Consider the following 24,457-nt stretch of genomic DNA (forward strand, 5'->3'; position numbering starts at 1 on the left):
TTAATATTTTTTTTTTACTTAATTTAGATGGCTACCATGCTTTGGCTTCCTAAATGTGTTTTCCTTGCACCTGCTACTAATAAAGATGGTGGTTCAGCTCATGGAATAAAGTTCGATTATTCATGAAGAATAAGCTTCCTTGCTTAACTCTGAAACTGGGATCGTTGCAAGAATAATTGGTCATTCTTCATTTGTCCTGTTGAAAAACTACTTAAATATTTTAATCATTTTTCAGAAGCTGCCAATGTTTTAGTTTCAGCTGGAGTCACATAAAAGAAGGAAGGTAGGCAGAGCTAACTGACAGGTACATGTCTCTAAATGTGTAACTGTCAGTGAAAAGTGAACTATAGAAATGGCCAAGATATTTTTTTTCTTTTTTATTACAGACTTTTATTTATACCAGGATCTTAACATTGCCGCAAAAGGCACCTATGAATGCTTAGGTCTAATTAGTGTTAGAATAAAGTCTGCAGTGAAGTACCACTTGATTATACTTTATATTTGTCAGATCTGTTTTATAACATTAACCTAAATCAAATATATTTAATGGGCCATATGGTGCTCTTGGTTTTCTCAAATTTGTAAAATAAACCTCTAACACGATGCCGAAACCAAAATGAACTCCAGAGAAATAAAATTATTCCATTATGAATAGCATGTGCATCCTTACACTGGCATGAACCACTCCTTGATTACTGTCTAACCACATGGCTTGATTTCCTTCCAGTCTGAGGGGAGGGCTTGATTGACACAGTGGAGATCAGCATGAACAACTAAATGATCTGAACAGTGCTATTATGTGTATTTTACTGTAAGACTAACTAGCTGAAGAAATGCAGTTTGCCTGCTACAACTGGGAGGTGGTTCCTACAAACCGTGTTGCTGATAATTTATTCTAGAGTCATTTTTAATTTTGGTGGGGTTTTTTATGTTGGGTTTTTTTTGTTTGTTTGTTTTTTTTTCCCTACATAAAAGCTAATATTTAAAAGTTCATTAAGTAGGACCTGACTGCAACTGATGAAATAATGCATAACTTTTTTTCCAGACTGGGGAATTCACAAATAATTTTTTTTTGCTTATATGAAAGGAAAGATTCTGTGGATTCTTATAATTAGAACTAATCAAATTGACACTGTTTAAGATTTAAAGGTGTAAAATTAGCAGACTAGTTGGGATAGGGGGGAAGGAAAGGGAAAGCAGAATCATAGAATAGGGTTGGAAAGGATCTTAAGATCATCTAGTTCCAACTCCCCTGCCATGGGCAGGGACACCTCAATGCCAAAGTGATACACAGTTTCTATTACATGATGATTGACAAGTTATTTGGCATTAAAGAACTCTTAAAATGCTTTTAAATCCCATGCTTGTAGACACTGGCATTGTTGTAATCTTCTTTCCCACTCAGGTCAATTCTGTGACCCACATCCCCTAGCAGTCTTTTACAAAGGAGTGACCTTCATTTCCTAGCAGCAGTGAAAGTTGAACAAAGCGGTTAAACTCTTAGGATGCTAGCCCTATGGAATTGAATATTGCTGTCATGAAAATATAAATCCTATACTGTGAAGGCTGGTGATACAAAAGCCAAAAAATACCATCTCTCATTCTACTCTTAACCAAATCTGTAAACATAAGTAAACTTCCATACAGAAAAAATATTTCATTGTTGCTTACAGTGAAAAAAAAAAGTGACATGGTTTTGAACAGTTAAATTGGAATGTAGTGTTTTCCGAGGGACAGAATGCTGGCTAAAAGCTTGGGTTTCTGAAAAAGGAAGGTGTCTCTTAGGTTTCTGCATGCTAACAGAAGTGGTGTCTGTTCTGAACTGACTCTACCATCATTTTCTTAGAAACAATACAGAACAATATCAAAGTAGTCTTAATTACCTGTGTCCATGCAGTATCTATAACCTCGATTGCTTTTATGTGAAACGTAACCTGCTTAGTAGATGACTTGCTATTTAGCCACCATTTTGGGGTATAGTGAGATGGCACTAGCAGAAAATGTCTTAGAACTTTATTCATACAGTTACACCAGTTGACTTCTCACAGACTAGATTAAAAAATTCTGGCTTTTTTTGCTGTGGGAAATGTTATTCGTTGCATGAACCCTTGTTTTCCTTTTTGATTATCCTCTATTACCCCCTCCCCAAAGGGAATTCTGGGTATAAATTCCAAGTCCACACTTGTACCTCCATGCAGCAGCTTACAGTATTCCTTTTCTGAAAACCCCACAATAAATTCTAGGTACAGATACATAGGAGATGATGAAATGTTAGAGTGAAAGGTATAAAGATTTAGACTGACAAGGAAAGAGGTACATTCATTTTCCTGCTCAAATTCCTTACCTCTGAGGTATACGGTAAGATTCTGACGGTCCATGCCACACTTCAAGATATCCCTTCTGTTAATTACTTCTAGAAAATTAATTCTGGATAGTCACGATAGTTACTTAAGTTCTTAGTAGATGCAAGTAGCATTAGCCTTGAAGAGTTTGTCTGCCATTGTTTACTCAGAGCTAGGTTCAGGTCTTTTTAGAAAGAAAAGATCCTTCCATATACTATTTAGCTTTCTTATGGATCATTGACTCTTCAGCTCTGTCCTTTTCTGATGCTGAATTATTTTGTCCAACAGTTCTATTGGTATAAATTTGGTCATTTAACTTTGCGATTTGTGACTTTGGTAGGTAACTGGTTTTTTGCTTATTTCAGAGATTTTCCTGTTGAAGCAAAAAGCTGTGTTTTGTGTAATTCAGTAAACTTCTAAACATTAAAGAAGGAACAGACTACTCATCATTTATGAAACCGGACCAGATGCATTGGGCAGTATGAGGAAGTTGCAATATAGTCTAATCTACACGATAGCATAGTGCATGGCATGATACTTAAAACGTAATTCCTGAAAGGAGCAATCACTTAAGAATGGACCTTGTGTACATATATATGCTTAAAATTAATGACATGCCTTTATGTGTGCTTGTCCTGGGTTCAGCTGTAACACCTAGTTTTCTCTTTCTTAGTAGATGGTGCAGTGCTGTGTTTTGGTCTCAGTCTGAGAACAGTGTGGTAACACGCTGATGTTTTAGTTGTTGCTTAGTAGTGCTTATCCAAGTCAAGGACTTTTCAGTCTCTCATGCTCTGCCAGTGAGGAGGAGCACAACAAGCCAGGAGGAAACAAGGGCAGGACACCCGACCCAAACTAGCCAAAGGGATATTCCTACTACAGCACATCATGCCCAGTATATAAACTGGGGAGAGTTACCTGGAAGACCCAGACTGGTGCTCAGGTTGGGCTGGGTATCAGTCGGTGGGTGAGCAATTGTATTGTGCATCGCTTAAGTTTACTGGGGGGTTTTTCCTTCCCTTTTTTTAGGTTTATATACTCTCCCCTTGTTATTTCCCTTATCATTATTATTACTGATGGTAGCAGTAGTAGTTATTTTTAGTTATTCGACTGTTCTGATCTCAAGCCATGGAATTTACATTCTTCCAGTTCTCCTCCCCATCCCACTGGGAGTGGGGTGGGGAGAAGGGAAGCAGTGAGCCAGCAGTTGTGTGGGTCTGAGTTACCAGCTGGGCTTAACCACAACACTGCTATACAATTTTTTTGACTGAGAAAGACTGTAGAAGATAAAGTGTAGTTATTTAAAAATACCTTTTGAAACAAGTATATAGTTTGGGCTTTTTCTGTCATATACAGCGGATAATACGCAATTACATTCTTCATAGCACTGAAGTGAAACTGTGAAGCAATAATTATGCTAATTTAAACATGGAAAAATACCCAGATTTGTCTTTTTCTAACTCTTATAACATTTTCCTGCCAAGCTCAGGATCTTTAATATACAGAATCTGGTGCATTTTAGTATTAGACGTTATTTATTTAGTATTAAATTGTTTTTGTAGCAAGCTAGTAATTACTTAGTAAGTAGGTCTGAGGAGCTGAAGTTACACTATGTAAACTGTTAGTTAAAACAAAATAATCTCTAGTTCTTCAACTTCCTAACATTCTTAAAAACCCTAAATACTTTATTTGCTATAATAGATGCTGAAAGCCTTTGTGCCTACTGCTTATTAAGTGTTTAGTTACCTAATATATTTGGGAGCTACACGAGTATGTAGCACTCAGTCTTGGGCTTGTTTTCCAGTTTTCTTGTTATATCTGTTACCATTTTGTTGCTATGACTTCACATAAAATGCTTATTTGAAAGAAATACAAACATGTCACTGATTGGAATTGTTTTAAGCAATTTACACAGAAAAGTTGCCAGCATTTCATACATTATCAGATATCCTGAATATGGTAATCTCATTCAGCTTTTTGCTGTTAGAGAACATGCTATTAACTGAATACAGAATTAATTCCTTAATTAACCATTAAAGACCTGGGAACATGCTTCCAAAAGGCACCATGATGACCTATGATCTCCTGCCCAGCATGGGACATTTCATAGCCTACCAAAGGCTTCTTCTCTTGCCACTCCTACTATTTCAATTAGATATGACTTTCCTTGTCCTTTGAAAGACTCAGCCATGTTGCTGCACACTTCATTATCTGCTATGTCTGATCCTACAATATATATCAATAGAGGGTAAAAAGTTTGTAGACTCACTCACTACTAAGTATGAACCAGCTAATACCTGTTTACACCAGTATAAGTTCCAGGCTGTTCTTAAGATGCTTCCATCCAAAGAATGCCGTGTAAATGAGATATTGATACAAGTCATTAAGAGCCTGGTTGCAAATATGTAACTAGAATTCTGATTTCTTTTTGTTTTTCAGAGCCAGAGCTTCAAGTGTGTGGAAAAGACTAGATGTCCAGGATCTAATGTGAGTTCTGTGCAGATACAGGGAGATTCAGATTATTTCATCAACCATCTCGGAGTACCTGTCACGCAGTTTTCTTATGAGGACATCAAGGCATCAGAGGTAGTTAGAAATAAAAATGATTAAATTGAAGATACCAGAAAGAGATAGAATTAGGTTTTCTAAGGTTATATCCTTACATGAAAAGCATCTTGTACTGTAAAGTCATCTTCTGTAAGTGCATCTTCTTAGATCTTCAGCAGATTAACACTTCAGAGTGACTGATTTTATAGAGGTATGGCATTCAAGCAAACAGATGAATGTTTAGAACAAACGAAAAGAAAATAAAAGGGGGGGACATGACATTATATTAAATTGTAATATTACTGATAGTATTATAGGTTACATATTATCTCACCCAGCAGCTTTCAGTATAGGGGAAACAAGTTTTGGTGTGTATTTTTTTTCCTGCACAGTAGGATGCGACACCATTCAAAATTAACTTTGTTTTCATACTTGTGGGCAAAATATGACTCTAGTATATATGTTGGTTGTATACACCTGTATCCTTGATTGAAGTCTTCAAAACACCATGTTCTTTTTCAGTCCATTGTCTTCTGCAAGGTAAGGAGAAGGAAGAGGCATGTTACACTGTTTGGAGACCAGGTTGGAATTGGACATAGATAAACTGTTCAGAAAGCATGTTTGTCCTCAACCTTCACTAGTGTAGGTTATATTTGCACCTGAAAAGCCAAACGTCCCCTCAGTTTGTCAGCTGAGGACGAGGAGGCCTGGCATTAGTTATTGGTCATGAGAAAAGGTATGTGGTTTCTTGCCAATGTAACAATGCAGTGACTTCATATTCCCCTCATTTCTCTTCTTGCACTGTGCTTATCTACATATGCCCACATCTTTCCAATTTCAAGAGGAAAGCTGAAGATGATTTGAACTGGAATGCTTCCTGGCACTGCATGCTAATGTGTTTCTATTTAACAAGTGCAGACCTAAACAGAAATATGCCAGATAGTGGAGCATCGTTGTCATGTTGTTGTGTAACTTAAAATAGATTAAGTCAAGAATTTATATAAATAAGGAGACTTCTGTTTCTGAACAGAAATCACTGCAGCTATTAGGCAAAGTATTCTGTTTCAGATATAAACACAAGGCAGTGCCTCTAAGGAAACTGTGAAGGCAAGAGGCCTATGAGTGCAGTGTTTGTGACAGGCTTGTGGACCGGTGCAAATTTCTGTTGTCACTTAGCAGCTATTCCACATAATTTTAATTCCAGATCTGTGTATATAGGATCTATAAAGCATGAAAAAGGATCTGCAGACTTCAGTATATCAAAGTAATAACTATTTCCCAGCAAAATTTATGCAACATTTATAGTACGAATACTGAAGGTTGCTTTGGCTATTTTCTATTTCAGTCCTACCAAAGTTATTCTTAGTGTTCAGTTAACTTTGCAGATGTGCATTTTTGTCTCTCAGATAAACGTGGCAATGTAATTCGAATCATAAAAGAAAATATTTTCATATTTGCTTAAAAATGTCACAGCAAATTTGATTCTCTGTGGAAAACTCAGCATTTGTCCTTCTTGCAGACTTTTTTCCTGGAAATAGACTTAAGTGTAATCTTCAGTCCTGAGGCTGATATACTACACCTCTCAGACCACAGGAGATCTTGACGCCATGAGTTTTGGTTTATGTGAGAAATAAACCTGGTTAGCAAAATACGTAAATTTCTGTTAGCAAGAGGTTTATTTTTTTTTCCTAAAAGTGAAGTCACACAGGATTACTAAATTTGGATTCTTGGCTATATTTTTGTTATTTATTAAAGCAGTTATTAAGAGTCCCTTAAAACATAGGCTTATCGTCTCCCCTGTATTCTCTCAGACAAGGAATCTGTTTATTTTCTACTATTTATTACAACTGTTCATTGGGGATTATGTTTATTGTATCAAACAGGGATAGTATTGTTATAAGGGAGACAAATTATTCTGGATTTACAACAGTACTAATAAATATTGTAGGAATTTCTCTTGTGCAGATCAGTGACTGCAAATAATCTTCAAGTTGCATGGAGTGGGGTTGGTTTGTTTTCAAGCCATTCAGCTTTTTAAACTATTTGTCAGCTTTGTCAGCTTCATTGTGAAACATGGTTTGGGTTTGGGAAACCAGATTTCAGAAATGGCATGTTTTGGTATGCTTTTGTAGACTATCATTTTGCCAGGTTGGTTTCCTCTACTGTTTCTTTCAGTCTTGTGACCTACTCAGGAAATTTTCTTTTGGAATATACATTAGTAGTTTATTTTATCCACCTGTCAGCATTCAGTGTCACATAAAACTGATGTTATTCCACACTCAAAGTTTTAGAGTAAAAAAGCCAAAGACCTGTGTCTTGCAGCCTGCCTACAGAGCAACAGTTATAGGTCAGCTTTAGAAATACATTTCTTACACAGTCAGTGTAATGCGAGTTCTCAGAGAGGAGGTTTTAAAAGCTTTTCATTGGCAGCAATCCAAGGAGTAAATAAGAGGGAATAAAAGTTGTAAGAGAAAACATTCAGACCAGAAGAGTAAGTAAAACTATCGTGCTTGAAATTATCTAATACAGCAAACCACATAGCCTCAGGGAGGTTAAATCTGCATGGCAAATGCCTGTGGTCAGATCTGTGAGCTAGTAAAAGCACATTCTAAGTATTGAACCACTAGTATAAAAATGGACTGAGAGAAATGTAACTCATTTATTTACTAGCAGAAAATATGCCGCATTTTAGTCTGCAAGTAAGAAGTAAACCTGGAAGAATTTCTCAAGTGGAAAAAAAAGTAATATTAACCCAATTTCCAAGGATTCTCATGCAGTTACTGAAGAAAGCCTTCCTCTCTTCCTAACTTCTGAGGCACTGGCTTTACCTCCACATGAGGGTCACATTCTGATTTGTAATCGGTTAGGAGAAAGGCTGATAAGATTTTCCTAATAGCACAGATTATCTTAACTTGAGGAGGTGTCATGCTGTTCAAGTTAATGATTAATTTGCATCTAAGTGACCATATAAAGACTCCAGAGAGAGATATAATGTTGATTTAAAACCTAAGTTTCTCTAACAGTGAAAGCTCATTATTATAAGTCTGTTAGTCCTCACCTCAGTGGAGAATAGTATTAGAAACATCTTCACTTAGCTTTACATCAACAAGAAAGAGCAGTATAAAGTAAAAGAGGTCCTAGATCACACGCTTGTCTTTGTTATTATAGTAACAAAGCTCTGTACTGCTCTTTAACTACTTCGGTAAGAGCTAGGTATCAATGGAATTACTCAGTTGTATGACCACTGGTATATCAGGAATGACAAATTGGCGCAAGTGAGTAAATTCTGATTTATTTTTTTTTCCATGTGTGGACTATTTCAGTACCCTTGAAAATATCAGTCGTATTTATATGTCAGTGTATTTTCACACTGAAAAATGTTACAATAGGTATAACACATAAATATCTCTATAATGATATAAACTGTGCATATAATGGACAAAACTGTAATTTTGGATACATCACTGTTCATTGCGATTCTGCTTAGTGTCTTAGATTTAAATTCTTCACCTGTGGCATTTTTATATTTGAAACAGCATGATTAAAGCTCAGCTCTTGGTTACTTGGTTGTAAGTTAAGAATAACTGAAAGCATTGGGTACGGTGGTGTGTGATCTGAAGAGCATGCATACATTTTACATTTGCATTCTTCATTATTCTTCTTTCTGAATGAATATGCATTGATTGTGTGCCTGTGTAACAAAAATACTGCTATATTACTTTTTTCTTTTACCTTACACATCTTTTTTCATCCTCCTCTGTTGCTTTTTAACATCCTTTTAAAGTTCTCACATTAATGGAAATTCTAATATTAATTGGTTTATTTCAGATGTGTGACTGATAACTGTTTTGTTCTATATGAATTAACAGTCACTGTAGACCCAACTCTGCTCTTGTGAATGATGTCTACAAAATACAAGTGTTTAAAATAATTGAAACTTAATCTTTGCAGAAATAAAAGGCTCATTATTCAAATCTGTGGCTGTGATAAAATAAAGTGGCTTAAGTCACAGACTTAAGAGAACTCTTAATTGTTAAGCAAGTTGTTTTGTGAGGATAGAATGATTTATTTGAGAAAGTATATATAATCGGTGTGGTTTAAAAGCAATGGGTGGAAAGCCTATGGAGGAAGAGAACTTGTGGCTTAGATTCCTAAGATCATTTCTTTATAATCAGAGTTACTTGAAACAAAAGTCCTTCAAAATTTTGACATTTGTTCCAGCTGACCATCCTGAAGTGCTTCAACCATTAAATATGAGGAGTTCCCACAATTCTAAATAGTGTCAGTTTAATTTGTGTTTAATATCTATGGAACTCAACTGGATATTGCTTCATATTCAGAGAAACAAAACAAACTTACTTTTTTACTTATTAAAAAAAGCCTGTGATTTCTCTGTTTCTGTAGAATGGGGTTTAGCAGTGGCACTATGCAACATATTTAATCCAAATCTGTAAAGTGTCTTACATAATCAAAATGGTATTTCTAAGAAACAGTTTGTACTTCTGGTCAAGTCACTGCACTCAAAAAGTTTAGGTTCTTTGGCCAGTTTGGCTTTTGTCTTATTATTTTTTCACGTTTATATAATAGAACAATGCTACCTCTTGATGAAAGGCTTGAAGTGTAAACAGGAGAAGGATGCAAGGTATTCAAATGGTAGTCATTTAATTAAAATATGTGAAAACTTCAACTTTCGGTACAGTTTTGGAATTTTATCTATGAACTTTTCAAAAGGTTCCTTGTAATATAAATAATGTCACAATCAGGACTTTATTCAGCAGTATAAATTCCCTCTACTACAGAGGCAGAGTAAAATAAATCTCTTGGGCATCTGGCTGGTGTTTTGCCCCATTACTTTTTAATTGCAATAGAAGTATAACCTGTTAACGGAAAAGGTGTAATTTAAAATGTAAGTTGTTTATACAGCTGTTGGTTATAGAGATAGCAATTTCAGTCAGTATATACTGAGAAATGCTAAATGTGCTGGGATATGTTTTGACTAGGGCTGATCCTGCATGCTTTTGGTATGAGCTTTAAGGCTGGTATTAGGGTATTGTTTCTGAGGAAGTAGAGGCAGATTTCATAGGATTACTGAAACTCTGAGGCAAAATTAAGGGCTATTATCTAATCCTGCTTCTTTAGTCGCCTTGTCAAACATGGAAAGGGGAAGTCAGATTCTCTCATGGCACGGATATGTGTGTCAGTACTTGAGGTATGTGGAGAGATGGCACATGAGTCTTCCATAGTGTTGTAAGTACTGACTGACATTACTCTTTCAAACAACTTTCTGCCAATTTTTACTTAAAATAGATTGATGTTAATTTTACTTCTTTGTCTTAAAATATGACATAGCTTTTGCAGTAGGGTGTCAGGGTTATTTACAGCATTCTCGAGAAAGTTGTTTGGCATAAATACTTCCTTTCATTTTCACATGGCATTTCCTATATAAAAATATAATACGAGGACCAACAGCATGGTCTGGAAATAACATTATTTTTTTCTTGTCTATAGCCATAGTTTTACCTGTCAGAGACACTTAGAACTTAAAGAGTTTATCCATACCTCCTATTTAAATCTGCGTATGTTTCTCTTTATTTCCTCCCTTATTTCTTTAGCTTTTGCCTAGTTTTTCTTTTTATATAAGCATTATCCCATATAATTTTTCTCTTCTTGGTGGAGTACCTTAAAAAATGCAGTTTGCTGGATTGAGCATTTTAATCTGATCACTGCACTTGTCTTTTTACCTTTATGAGAAGGAACAGAGGAAAGCATCTTTTAAAAGATTGATGTTTGGAAATATAGCAGTGGGCTTCTTCACTAAAGAGAAAAGAACCAATCCCATAGTTGCAAGTTAATTCAGTTTGATTGTGTCTGTCTTAGCACAGTTTATGGCATAGTTGCTGAAGTACTGGAACATAACTAAAGTAGAAACAGAGGAATAGCCTTACTTTGGGTACAAGAGAAAATATAATCTGAGTTTGCCATTATTTCAGCTTGAGATATGATTGTTTCTTCAGCACTGTAAACCAAATATTAAAGTGTTCAACATTTTGAAGCTGTTTCAATCACTTGAAAACTGAAGTTGGTAGAGGAGCATTTTGAGCATTTTCAAGATGGAAAATATTCATTTCTATGTCATTGCAGTCAACAGTTTCATGAGGAATATAGTTTTTACATTATAGCTAGATGATTACCTATGTTGTCTGCATATTACTTACCTTTCTCAGTGCATACTAGTACATAATTGAATCCTATCTGATAACAGAATCTTAAATCCTGTCTGTGATTATGTGGTAGGTTACATCAGTGCTAGCATTATCATTCTGTTTTGAGGAAAAAAAAGTTACTGAACATTGTTATTAAAAAACATAACAAAACAAAAACAAAAAAACACACAAAAAACCCACCAAAAAAACCCCAAAGAGCAACAACAAAAAACCGACACACAAACAATAGCAAAAAAAAAAAAAAGAAAGAAAAAAAAACCAAAACAACCACAAACCAAACCTCTTTTTTGTTATTTATTGATGGACACATGCTTATCATGAAATATTTTATGTCTAAGTTTGGATATGCAGGGTTTATAGAACATTTATTTTTACACCTAGGCCATAAAAGTTGTTTTCCGTATCTTCACTCAGACTTAAGCACAGGCAAGAAGTATAAAAATTACCTGTCACATTATTCACAGGCTAGATCAAGATAGTGTAATACCATGGACCACTAAGCTAATTTAGAAGAAAAATGAAAAGAGGTTTCTTTATAGAAGGCATTTGTATGTAATATATGTAGAAGAGTTTAGTATTTTGACAGTTTGAGATTGTGTCCTCTTTAGAGAGAATGCATAATGATTTTTATTTCTGTTGAAATATGCATAACTTTTTGAAGGTAACTTTCAACTTTCATTAGAGCCGTTAAAACTGATTTTTTTGCCCACACTTGTGTAAAAACGAAGCCACTAAATCTTAACTCTTCAATGAATGTGGCCCCTCAGGTTTGTTTTTTTTACCATCTGTCTCTGCTTCTTCCCTTCCCTCCTGTCCTGCTCTCTTTTTTTTCCTTTTTTAACACTCTTTAGGGAAACTTACTACAGTTTCTTGATTTTAGTATTTACATGCTTAGGCTGACACATCATGCGCTTCTTTCAAAAGCAATCAAAAGCTTTCCATGTTTTCTTTGTTATGAGAAAAGAAGCAGAGGAGCTGTCCTTGATAGAGAGAACTTAGGGCCTAGTTTACCTAAAAATAACTCCCGTGCTGCATGCTTTTTTCCTGTCTTTCATGTGCTTATGTTCTTTTAGAGGAAGGGCTTAGGTAGTATGGAGTGCTCTTCAGTGCATCTGCCTTGTGTCTTTTTAAAAGTGAATGTGAAACTGGTGTTCATACCAATTTTTCTCTGACTGAAAACAGTACTGAATGTCCCTAAGTTGTGGGGTTCAGTTGTCAGTGGTTAGGAGCACCATTGTAATCCTGTGTTATGGGGGGACCTTCAGCTGCTGTTTTATTTCTTGGGGGATTCCAGGTAAAGTTTTGAACTGATCATATAAATTCACAGAAATCAGATGACAAGGAAGTTCAGGATGTTGGCTGTGTGTAAAGGGTTAAACGTTCTCTGTGCAGTCAGTCAGAATGGCCGTGCCTGGGATTTTACCACAAACATCTTTGTAGCACTGATGAGTGGGACAGTCTGTTTCCCATCAGTATTGATTCACTGATACAGTGAGTTGGTTCCAGTTATGACCTTGACATGATGTTTGTATTGTTCAATTTTAGTTCAGTGAAATTGTCTAAGTAGTTAACCTCTGTGAGAAGTTTAACTTAATTAAGTGGTACTTGACGGAAGCATTTGGAGTATTTTCATTTTCAAATTTGCAACTGGTGTATCAGTCATAGCAGCATAATGCAGTTGATGGCTACCGGCTATATTACCACAGGAATAGCCATGTCCCTTACCATGATAACCTCCAGCACACTGTTACATAGATTTCTCAAAACAAACAATGAAAATAAATGTAATTTCTGCCTGCTGGTGAGCTATTACCATTTCTCTAGCTGCCAGAACTTATTAAAATCTGCCATTGCTTTGAAAGAACAGTTCTCTGTCTCTGTATTGTAGATAAAGAATGGACTGTATATGTCAACAAACCCCAAAACAACCAGTAAACAATTTGCAAACTCAAGGACAGATAATCCCCAGCAACAGGTACAAACTCTGTCTTCTAGTTATAATGTCTGAGCTGCAGCTTGCCTAGGAATGTAACATGGACTGTAATGTGAAGCAGCTGAATGTATTTGGAACAAACCCTGATAACTGCCACTGAGAATTTCTGACCAATGTTCTCATGCATTCTCTCTTAGCAAAGTTCTTGTCAAGGATTATTTATAAAGATATATATATATATATGTAATCACACTTTATTTTTATATGCATATGTTTATATACAAGTATAAAATCAAGGTGGCATTGTGGAAGGCAGAAAAGTCTGGGGTATAGTTTTGTCAGTAAATTCTGTGTAAAACAAGAAAATTAATTCCATGAACACAACCTTGTACCTCTGTGTGTGTATATCTAAAGCAAACATGAGTTGTCTAATGAATGGTACCCTTTACTGAGCCCTTTTTTTATCACTAGTATAGTTCACTAGTCAAACAGTTACAGTGCTTAAGATCAGTCATTTATGTTCTGAAGTTTCAGATCTCTATATTCCTAATGCAATTATCGAAACGTTTTTGCATCACATCATTAATCTCACTGTTACTCCACATCCAGATTATTTTCTCCTTTACTTCTGGTATGTCCTCCAGTCCCTTTCCTGGCAGGAAAGACTGACTACTTAGATGATCTACAGATGACTAGGCTCTTCTGGTAAATTTTGTTATGTTTTTCGTCTGTTATAACATCCTCCTGGGTTAAGTGTCACCTAGTACCAATTAATTTATCAGATCAAGCTATACTTATCAAGAATTTCAATTAGAAGCATCATGACATCATTTTCTTTGAAGGATCAGGGCAGACCATATATGAAGACATGGTGTACTTACTTCAAGTCTTAGCTGCTCAAAACAAATCTTCCGGGCCTATGGCATATGCATGAATGTCCTTAGAAGAGAATTAGCACCAATTGTTTGATCCTGATATTCCAGGGAGATTCCTACCCTAAATAGAAACCATATTTCCCCTTCTGTATCTAGATTAATGAATGTTTCCATAACAGCAGTGTGTTGCTGTGATGACCTGTAATTTGGTAGCTTTTCCATCTGAAAATAGGCTCTGCATTGCTCCCTTCTTTCTATGTTTTACTACTCCTTTCTCCCTGAGGTGTGTTCATTTTTTAAGGAAATACACATCTGGTAGCTGGCAGTGGGGAGTTACAGGAGATGTTTCATGCATGTATGAAAGAGTCAAAGTACTAGTGTGCTTAAAATAACAGACACCAGAAATTCTTTGCAGAGAATCAAATCTGTATCAGCCTCAGAATGGCAGGTTGCTTGGGAACCCATGATTTCCTTTTTCTAAACTGTCTCTAGGGAGTTTGCTGCTGCTGCATTTGCTGCTGGCAGGTTTTATGAACTTCATAGTAGAACATTATGGTCAACAAGGTGTAGCAATGGGAGTTAGATGTATCAAGGTGAAGAGAGGTTTCATTTTTGTTCATGGACAAATGACGAGCTGCCAGGGTGTAAGCAGATATAGTTCAAACTGTCCCCAGTAGGTTACCTTGGGACTGCTTTTGAAAATAGGTCCAAACCACACCCGCTTGTGTGTCGTCCCTTTCTCACTCATGGGCTATACTGCCTTTATAATAGCTATGCTTTTGTTTATTCATACTACATTTCTTCTGACCAACATGTTTTCTTTTCTGTCTGTCTTTAGCATAAATTAGTGCTTTCTAATTTCTCAGTACATTTAGAGGTTACTCAGTGTAGTACTCATCAGTAATACATTAATACATTAGTCCATCTGTTTGCTTGGATGCTAATTTAGTTGTATTTGATAGTGAGAGCATGCTGAAATTGTTAAGGTTAGTGAGTCAGTGTTTTACAAGACAAAATACATTTGATGTTCAGTTGATTGCATGAGGTTTTTTTATTGAATAATATGAATATTTAGCTACTTAATTTCATGGAAGAGCATTTCTGTTACTCCACTAGTATTAGTCAAACTGATGATGTTCTCATCAGTTGGATGCATTACTTTGTTCCAAAAGCATCTGTTTGGTCTCACAAATCCTAGTGCTTCGATGTCCCAAACATTCCACTGTGCATCCAGAAGGGGAATATTCTTTACCTACAGTAACAGAAATGCACAGCTTCTTTAGCACTAACACTGCATGAATACATGTCCTTACAGATTCTCTCATAGACTCTTAATTTTCGTGGAACTGGCTGAAGGTTGTTCAAAGTCAGTGGAAGAAAGATAGGTTAGAAGTTAACAGGTTCAGTGGGATGTGGGAAAACATACGAGACATTTGCTTAGACACCAATTACTGTTTCTGTGTGATAGCCTGCTGAAATATCTAGTTACTGAAACGTGTATTATCTAAGGGTACAAGACACTAAATTATGTCCTCCCTGGAGAAGTAAATGGCATGTTGCATTCAAGACAGCATTTTAGCATTGTTATTCTGAGTGGCTAAATTCAACAGACCAACTAAAAATCTTCTGGCAGTGTCTGGAATAAGTATCAGAACTTGTTTTGTGTCAGCAGATACTAGTAGTGTGGCACTCAGCTTTGTCTTTTAGTATGTCAGGAAAAGTAATCAAGATCACTGGACTATCAAACAGCTGTGATTTCAGTCGATACATCCTCTCAAAATTTGCAGTGTTTGATGTATCTTATCATGGCCATTAAATAGCTGTTTAACAAGGCTTTCAATAAATAAATACTGTCTTTGAAGACGTTGTTAGCAAAAGCCAATTCTGATTCTTACTGTAAAATACTGAGGTTCCCACCTACACAATATCTGTCCAGATTTCTTCATTCAGTATAATACCTTATACAGTGTTTTAAAGCAATAAAAAATAGAAGTAGGAAGCATCAAATCAGGAAATAAAACCATCATGCTTTATAATATTTGTGATTATGAAAGACATTGTCACTCGAATTCTGTTCTGTGTGACAGTCACTATCACTGTTCTATGATTCTATGATTCTATGAATTCATGGCTTATAGCAGGACGTTGTTAGAATGATCTTACTGGCGCTGCATGTTTTCCATGTAACTTGAATGCTCACAGTTGATCTTACAAAGTGTTCTTGCATCATGCACATGACACATCCAAGAAAAGGTGTTCTCTCTTAAATGTAGTAAAGCTGAACTGAGCCATCCTATTTCCAAAATTCTGAAAATTGAGAAAGATCTTCTCTGAGGGTTCCAGTTTTCTGGCTTTGTGATGCTTCCTCTTAAACTGCTGATTCTGCTTTCAGTTTAAAAAGCATCGAGGGAAAATTCTAGAGAAGAATAAAGCTATGCAAGTGTCCTGATGTGTTAAAAGTTGCTTTCTTTATGCTGCAGTCTGAATTTATAGCTTTACAGTGATTATTTCAATTCACTTACTATTGCAAGGAAGAAAACATGAAGTTAAAATAGATGAGAGTAAAGTGGTTATATTCTTTTCCTGTCTGATTACTGTTGGCTTGAGTTTTTCTGGCTACAGTTGAGTTGAATAATAAAATAAATTGTGCATCACTGATTCCAATTCTGCCTTTTCCATTTTCTGTGTAGTGTGATTTGGCAGGCCTCGCTTATTTTGTCCGGCATCTGATGACATCACAGGGTCACTGAGCTTCACCAGAATATTAAAAACATAGGTAGATTTGGTTTTGTTTCTTTTCTGAAAGTTCTTCAGTGAACTGAAATTGTAAAAATTCTAAAGAAGAGCTTCTTGTCAAAAACTCCTTACAGCATGCCCATTTTCACGACATAGGGTTATTCTGACTTTGAATGAGATTTTTGACACACAGTAGGCTGTGGCAACTGCAGAGACTTGCTTTCTAAAAAAAATTGGCTTATGCTTACAGTGAAAACTAACTTTTATATCACTTCATAATCCTTTGTGGAGTTTTTGGGGAACATTTAATTAGATATCGAGGGTATTTGCCAGAAAGGGAACAGGCAGCCTGCTAGTGAGGTGGAAAAGCATACACTATTCTGCAATATGTTTGCAGCTTTAAGGGTCTTTAATAGTGAGAAATCCTATATGCTGTACATCAATCCCTGGTGTTATGCCGTTGATTCAGTTTAACCCACACATCAGAGTACTACACTTTGGCTTCAGTATGTTCTATGCTAGATAATCCACTTTTTCAGTAAATCTGTTTGAAAATCTACTTCAGTCTACTGCATCTTCTCAAACTAAAAGTCCTCCAGATAGCCGACGATAAGCCATATTTTAGAATATGAGATGCTCTTTTCCTTTACTCTTTTTTTTTTTTTTGTCTTTGTTCCAGTCAAATCTCTGGTTCAATCTCTTACACCCTGCCAGGGAAAAAAAAAAAAAAAAAGGAAAATGGATGGAGATGAGATGGTTTTTTAGCCCAGCTGAGGTGACACACCTGTTTCACAAAGGGATGTAATTGCGTATTTGCTGCCAAAACATCGCATGCTAATTGCTTGATGCTAGGGTAAAATGGAATAAGGAATTAGTGAGAACCTGCAGTGCAGATTTCACTGGTGTTTTTGTTCTCACTGCTCTCTATCTTTTCTTCTGATGGGGTTTTTACCTTCATGTTATGATGAATTTTTGGCAAGTGCTTTGAATACAGGTGTACATAAGTCCTCATGCAGTTGTAAGCCTCTGGATTTCTGGGTAATAGTTTTGGGCACAGCATAAGTTTGTAACGTGAGCTCTGCAGGTAAAATCAACCTCCCAGTTAAATTTGCTTCCCAGGATGATTATGAAGGTAAGCACTGACTACTAGCTTTGTGTTTTAGTTACCAGACCCTCCATGTTTGTGAGTGTTCTTCAGGTTGCTATAATTTTACTCTTCATACTGTTGTATTACGAAAAGGCAGAAAGTGAAAGTGTAGTAGCTCATAGCACAGACACACACACATATATGTGGACAGGTAACCAATTATATTCTCAGTCCTGATGCAGCAGAATCTTTATACCCCTCAATTCTCCTCTCCAAAAGATTTTTCTTTGGTCTATGTGAAAAAATAAACAGCTTTCTCTTGGCTTTCATCCTTCTTTTTTGTATTTGCTTTGCAGACTTTTGCAGTGTTAGATTGGTATTTTTATATTGTTTGGCCTACCTGTACAAATTTCAGACAGGTTTTTGCTCTCTGTTGTACCTTTCTAAGGGACTTTTGCTTTTGTGCAGTACAAAATTGATGGTGCAAATACTGTGAAGTGCTGAAGGGCGAAGCTGTCACAAATGCAGACGATAGAGTCAAATATAAGCAAGGGTGAAGTCAAGCTGATTAAAGAACTTGAGTCTTAGGACTGTCTTTTTCCAGATTGAGAGTTTTTTCTGGGTGAAGAAACACCCACTGCATGTTCCTTTCAAAAAAAGAACAAACGAAAAAAACACACACAAAATTCTTGAGGTATTTGTGTATTATTCACCAGGTTAAGGGCAGAGGGATGTTTTCTTATAAATGCTGGGAATATTCAGCAGGCAAGAAAAATGTATTCAGGGTGGAATGAGAACACACTGAGGAATCGTTAGTTACATAATTTAAGTTTCCTAACTACTAATTGAACTGTTTTAAAGTCATAGTCAAGAAAACAGGACTCTCTCTTGTAGATGCAGCATTGTCACGGCCTCCAAAAAAAATAAATAAATAATTAAATGAATTGTTTGTTGCATGTACCACAGAACTGTTTCCAGTCCTAAAATAGTGTGTGATAAAATTTGATCTCTAATGTCCTGATATTTACTATGGTTTACATTAAATCACCGGAAGTGCTGTGGGAATCTATTCATGATTTAAAATGTATTGGTTGAAAGTTGGCATATAAATGGAAGGTATGTTGTAAGACAGTACACAAAGGATGCAAATTTAGTACCTTTAGAAGGTGAAGCGTTATGTTCACTTAATTAGTTGAGGAAGGACAACTTAGAAAAAAGAGTCTAGTAAATCAGAAGTGAATTTTAGCGCAAGTGTCCATCATAAATAAGCAAGAGTAAGCCAGGTTAGGGGCTTTGACAGGTTTTTTTCTGCATTTTCAATCCCCATTTAATTGATTCATAAATCAATTAATTACTGTCACAAGACCCGAGGGCAGCAGGAAATTGGGTTCAAGTTAAAAAGAAAAAGAGGCAATTTGTTTTAAGATTGAAAGTTGAATGTTCAATCGAAGTTTAATCAGAAATGACCCATTATTTGAAAAGTGGAACATCAATGTCTTTCTAATTTCACAGAATGCTTCATTAAATGAGTATTGAAAAGATCAGGTTAACTGATCGTTCCAAAAGGAAGATGAGACAAATACAGAGTTTCGGAAGCCTGGTTCCAAATTCATGTTACGCAGGTTCACATCTCTTTTGAAGAGCTCATAGAGAAACCAAATCATTATGCTGGGAGTTGAAGGATTATTGGTGGGGTCATTTCTAGATTGTACACGTTGTATGATAAAAGCGTAGCTTCATATCAGAAGAGCAAATATACTTAATCCATTTGATTAATGATGTACCTAAAGAACGATTTACAAAGGACAAGGAACAGCAAAGCGGGAATTTTCAAAGGCATGACTGGAAGTTGAGCCTCCTAAATTTTAGGGTGATTCACAGTGGTCTGACCTTGAAAAGGTTTTTCCATAAATTGATAGCATCTTGAGAACTTTCAGCTGCACAATATGCAGAACAGTCTGACCATTGTAAAGGTGAGGGTGATACTAGTGCCTGACTAGAAATGAAGCAGATGAGTTTTGTTTAGGAAATGAGAGGGGGAGAGTACAAGGACAATAACTATAGCTGTAACTTGTACTGTGAGTGAAAAACATAAAGGAATAATATAGTTGGTTTAGTGATCTTGGGATTATCATGTCTTTTTCTTAGTGTGTATATACTAGAAATCTTCTTAGCAAATTACTGTGAAAAAAGACTCTGAAAAAACAACATAAAACCAAAACAAACATAAAAACAACCACCAGAAAACATCCGCTTGTTACTCTGAGATTGCTCAAAGAATAAATGAGGAGTCTGATTCAGTTTCTCTCTGTTGGAAAGTGTTGCTCATGCTGTTAAATGCTGAGAGGTACTCTTGAAACATCATCTAGACTCATTTCTCTGCCATGTGCTCCCTTGGATAAAGAGTGGGCTTCTGTTACTTGGACAGTTCCTGCAGCTTTCTTTGATGAGCCTAGTGCTTGAAAAACAATAAAAGGCAAGAGAAACAGAGCATGTTTGCCTTTCTAGTAGTTTTTTATGGAGGTGGGTTTTATGAAGGGAAAAAAAAAAAAGCTGTTTTAGTAAAATCTAATAATCTTGGATTAACTATTTGCAAGTACTATCTGTACACACAGACAATAATGTGTTATCTCTAGATACGTACAAATATGTTAAAATTGTAGGAATTTGTTTTATTTCATGTACACTTCACAGGGAAGCCTCTGTGTTCTGGGGCTTAATTGTGTAAAAATGATCAAGCCTGCTTAAAGCAGTGATTCTGTATGACACCTTTTCAAGAGGGTCTTGATTCCATCATGAGCAAAATGGCTTGCTCTTTTGATGAAAAAATGTGTTTGGATTTATTTGCTGGTCATTGCTTATTCACATTGTGTTCCTTTAAAAGTCTGCAACTGAGGCAGTAGCAAAAGCTACATGTGTACCTTGCCTGTCTGCTGTGGTCTTGACTAAGTTGGAAGCCTTTGGAAGGAGGGTTGCTTGCTCAGTGGCATTCAGAAGAGGAAGAGAATAATCTGTCAGTTTTCCAGAGCACAGATGTGGCTAACAAAAGAGAGCTAAAGGGTGCTGGTATGAGAGCGGGACAGTAATAAAAATCAAAAAGACCTCCAAGCCTTCAAGTACAGAAGGGACTGATGAGCAGAGAAAGGGGCATATTTGTAGTCTGACCACAAGACAGGTGTAAAAAAAGCCTAACTCTTTTCCTGAGGATTCTAGCAGAGACTGTGCTGAGTTTGTTGCAAAATGGGAAGTCAGTGTTAGACTGAGGAAGAGCCTAAAGATAATGACTCTTTGTTCAAAGAAATAATAGGCAAAGTTTGTTTAAAAATTGTTGTTCAGTTTTTAATAAAGGCTGTTTTCTTGCATGCAGTTTCCATAAAACGTAGTTTTAAAGAAAAATAAAGTTTGTCTTTGAGATGTTAGCCTATGGGAAGATACCAGGACTAATCCACATCAGAACTAGCTGACTTGGGGTTGAATCCTACCACTTCCTTGTGTAATTCATTTAGGACCCAGTATTTTTTTTTCATTCAAGTGTTGTAAGAGGAGCAAAACCTGATCCACGAAGGCACTTAATTGAAGAGAATTAGTGTGAATGTATACTTGCAGTGTTTATCCCATTACTGCATGAGATATGAGTTAAAGATTACTAGAATCCTAACCTGTGCCCCATAGGTGTGTTTGAGTAGGGTGGGATAAAAGCCAGTTAAGCAGTGTTTTCCTGCTTTATAAGCATCTGATCCATCAAGTTTTAGATTCCAGAGAAAAGTACTTGTCTAGATGGAGCAATAATCTGATCTTGTGTAGCAAATCTAATTCAGTAATCATTCCCTTCACTGACTTTCAGTAAGGTACTCAAGAATGAATATAAATAGTGTAATTCTTTGTAAGTTATTGATTGCAATTATGTGAATGATGATGAACAGCATTAGCACTACCATAGCAGAATGACAGTGTTCCTCAACCTTCCCCCAAATAAATGATATAGCTCTGTAAACTAGTGTGCAGACTTAAAACAAAGATGAATAGGTGTTATGAAATAATCTTGAAGTATGTATTTTATCTTTATAATAAGTTACTTTGTGCAAAAAAAAAAAACCCAACAAATGAACCAAATAGTTGAACGGAAGAATGACTTCATTTATTATTCTGGTGCTTCTGTGGCAACACACAGACGCATCACTGAACACCAAAATTTGTATCAGTCAGTGTTGTTTTTTTTTTTTTTCCCCCTAAAAAGAAAGTGGTGGGAGCTTACAACCAGAAATAACCTTCTAGAAATACATGGAATACTGCTCAAATACAGATCATGGAGGCATTAATTTGTAGAAAAAAATCAACAAGCAAACTTAGCAGCAATGTAACATACCTTTTTGAGACCTGCCTTTCACTGAGTTTTCTTGCCCGTCTTGAACATGTCTATGAGCCATGTAACGCTTTTCAAAAAAGCTTAATTTAGTTGTGAATGTACTAGTTCAGGAGGTGGATTGGGCATCTGCAGGGAGCTACTCCTACATTGAGTGGTTTTAAGCAGAGCATATTGCCATACCACATCACTGCTATGATTATAAGAAATTCATGTCTCATGCTTGTTTGGGAAGAGAGCTAATAGTGCCATGCCCAATTAAGAATTACCTCTTGGATCCATGTGATGTACTGCATTGTTTAGTACAAATATAATTCTGATTCAGCAGGCATATATCATATACCACCATTTTATCCCCAGGGGTACATGAGTAAGATACTTTATATTGTTTGTTTCAAGGAAGAGGGTAAGAGCTTTTCTCCGCTTTTTTTTAACTTCCTGTGTTTGGATTGAAGTTAACAGCGCTTTTCACTAAAGTACTGTTTTTCTTCAGTCTTTTTATGGCTTAGAACCCAGCATGCAAAAGAGTAGAGCTCAGTCACATAAGAAGAGGTTATGCAAGCCAAAACAAAGCATCTAAATTGTTTATCTCTCTGATTTGCTCACTTCCTGATGTTTAAAACAACCCTGCAGAGTGTTTTTAGCAAGTGGTACTGTTTTCTAAAAGGTAGTGGAGTGTCAGCCTTACAAATCAATCCTGTTAAAGCTCAGGTCACTTTTAATACTTTTTAACCAAAGATTTATTTGGCCACTGAAAATAACTTTATGGTGGTTGAAGAATGTATTTGGCATTGTTACCAGGTTTAATGCCCCTAAAAAGGGGCTTCACTTCTTGCAAATACAGAGTATGAGTACTTTTTCGAGTACAAGGACAGAAGCTATTGAAGACCAGTATATATCAAGAGAAGGAAAGTGAAGAAGTATTAACTTAGTAGATACAGGAAACTGGCATTTGAAAAGGACATGTTTCCTGAACATTGTCAATATATCCTTACAGGCTGGGAAATAATCTAAGCCAGAAAAATTATTCAGCTTAAATACAGGACGATGGGCTTCTGTGACTTTTATTTGGAATTAAGTCTGAAAAGACTCCAGGCATTTTTCAAAAATTCTGTTCATAAAGATGTAATCGTAGTATAATCTCATGATGACTTTGGCATGTCTGAAACAGGGATATTGTCAGCTGCTTATTGCTGCTGGTGCTATTTTATATGTAAATTCATAGACCATGAAAGTTACACTCAGAATTGGGGTACTCTTATATTGGGTCCAGTGTAAAGCTCCATAACTAGCATATGTAAAATGGTATGATCATGAATGTCCTGGGTTTAGCAGCAGCAGTCATTTTTTTCTCCTTCTTGGTAGTTGGTGCAGTGCTGTGTTTTGACTTTCAGGCTGGGAACAGAGCTGATAAAAATGATGTTTTGGTTTGGCCAAGGCCTTTGTGAGCCTCATGCTCTGCCAGGGAGGAGGGAAGCTGGGAGGAAGCAGGGACAAGACACCTGACCCAAACTGACCAAAGAAGTATTCCATACCACAGCACGTCATGCCCTGGATGTAACTCGGGAGTGACCCGGAAACGGCTAGGGTGGACGGCAGGGTTGGAGGAGGTATCGGTCGGTGCTTGGTTCGGCTGGGGGGCGAGTTATCAGTCGGCTGGTGATGAGGTGTTGTATTCTCTTCCCTTGTTATTTCCTTTATCATTACTATTATTGGTGGCAGCAGTAGTGATTTGTGTTATACCTTAGTTACTAAACTGTTCTTATCTCAACCCATGGGAGTTGCATTCTTTCTGATTCTCCTCTCCGTCCCTCCGAGAGTAGGGGAGGGCAAGAAGGGGGGCGCGGGGGAGTGAGTGGACAAGCTGTCTGGCATTGGTTAAACCACGACAATGAATCTGGAAAATACATTCATTTCATGAGTCTCATTCCTTTGCTTAACCTTTCTTAGCAGCCATGTTTTCTTATGTTCTTATTACAGTCCCTCTGCAGAAGAAAAAAAAAAAAAAAAAAGCCCACACAAGAAAACCCAAAACAGTGTCATTTAAAAGATGCATGCAAAATGCTAGAACTAGCCTAACTTGGTCTGAAACTGAATAATTCCCTGGAGACGCTGCCAGGGCTGACAAAGAAAGCACAGGGCGAGTTTCCCAGCACTCTGATGCAAAGACTTACTACAAGGAAGTATGTTAATGAAAAGCCTGAAATCTCTCTGCAGTCACAAATCGATCCCTCTGTTAAGTATGTATGTAATCCTGTGTGGTGCACAATGCATTGTACACTAAATGTGAAATACAATAGAGAAACTTAGGGTATTCTCTAAACACAATAATATACTTAGGTTCTGGCATCCA

General features: G+C 36.5%; 1 protein-coding gene across 5 annotated transcripts in view; it reads left to right on the top strand.

Annotated features, from left to right (window-relative positions):
• Positions 1 to 24,457, top strand: part of NAALADL2 (N-acetylated alpha-linked acidic dipeptidase like 2) — a 358,350-nt gene that overhangs the window by 272,491 nt on the left and 61,402 nt on the right. For 3 of the 5 annotated variants that reach the window (XM_061367075.1, XM_061367074.1, XM_061367078.1), the window contains exon 10: positions 4,779 to 4,925. The exons of 1 other annotated variant lie outside the window; for it this stretch is intronic. In XM_061367075.1, coding sequence (XP_061223059.1) covers positions 4,779 to 4,925 — 147 coding nt within the window. The remainder of the gene's footprint in view (positions 1 to 4,778; positions 4,926 to 24,457) is intronic. One more of the 5 variants, XM_061367076.1, reaches the window with a different exon arrangement.

This window comes from Neopsephotus bourkii, unplaced genomic scaffold, assembly GCF_033783945.1.
Source record: "Neopsephotus bourkii isolate Nb327-2 ecotype Australia unplaced genomic scaffold, CSIRO-AGI_Nbou_v1 NB_1373, whole genome shotgun sequence".
In the NCBI taxonomy this organism is placed as follows: Eukaryota; Metazoa; Chordata; class Aves; order Psittaciformes; family Psittacidae; genus Neopsephotus; species Neopsephotus bourkii.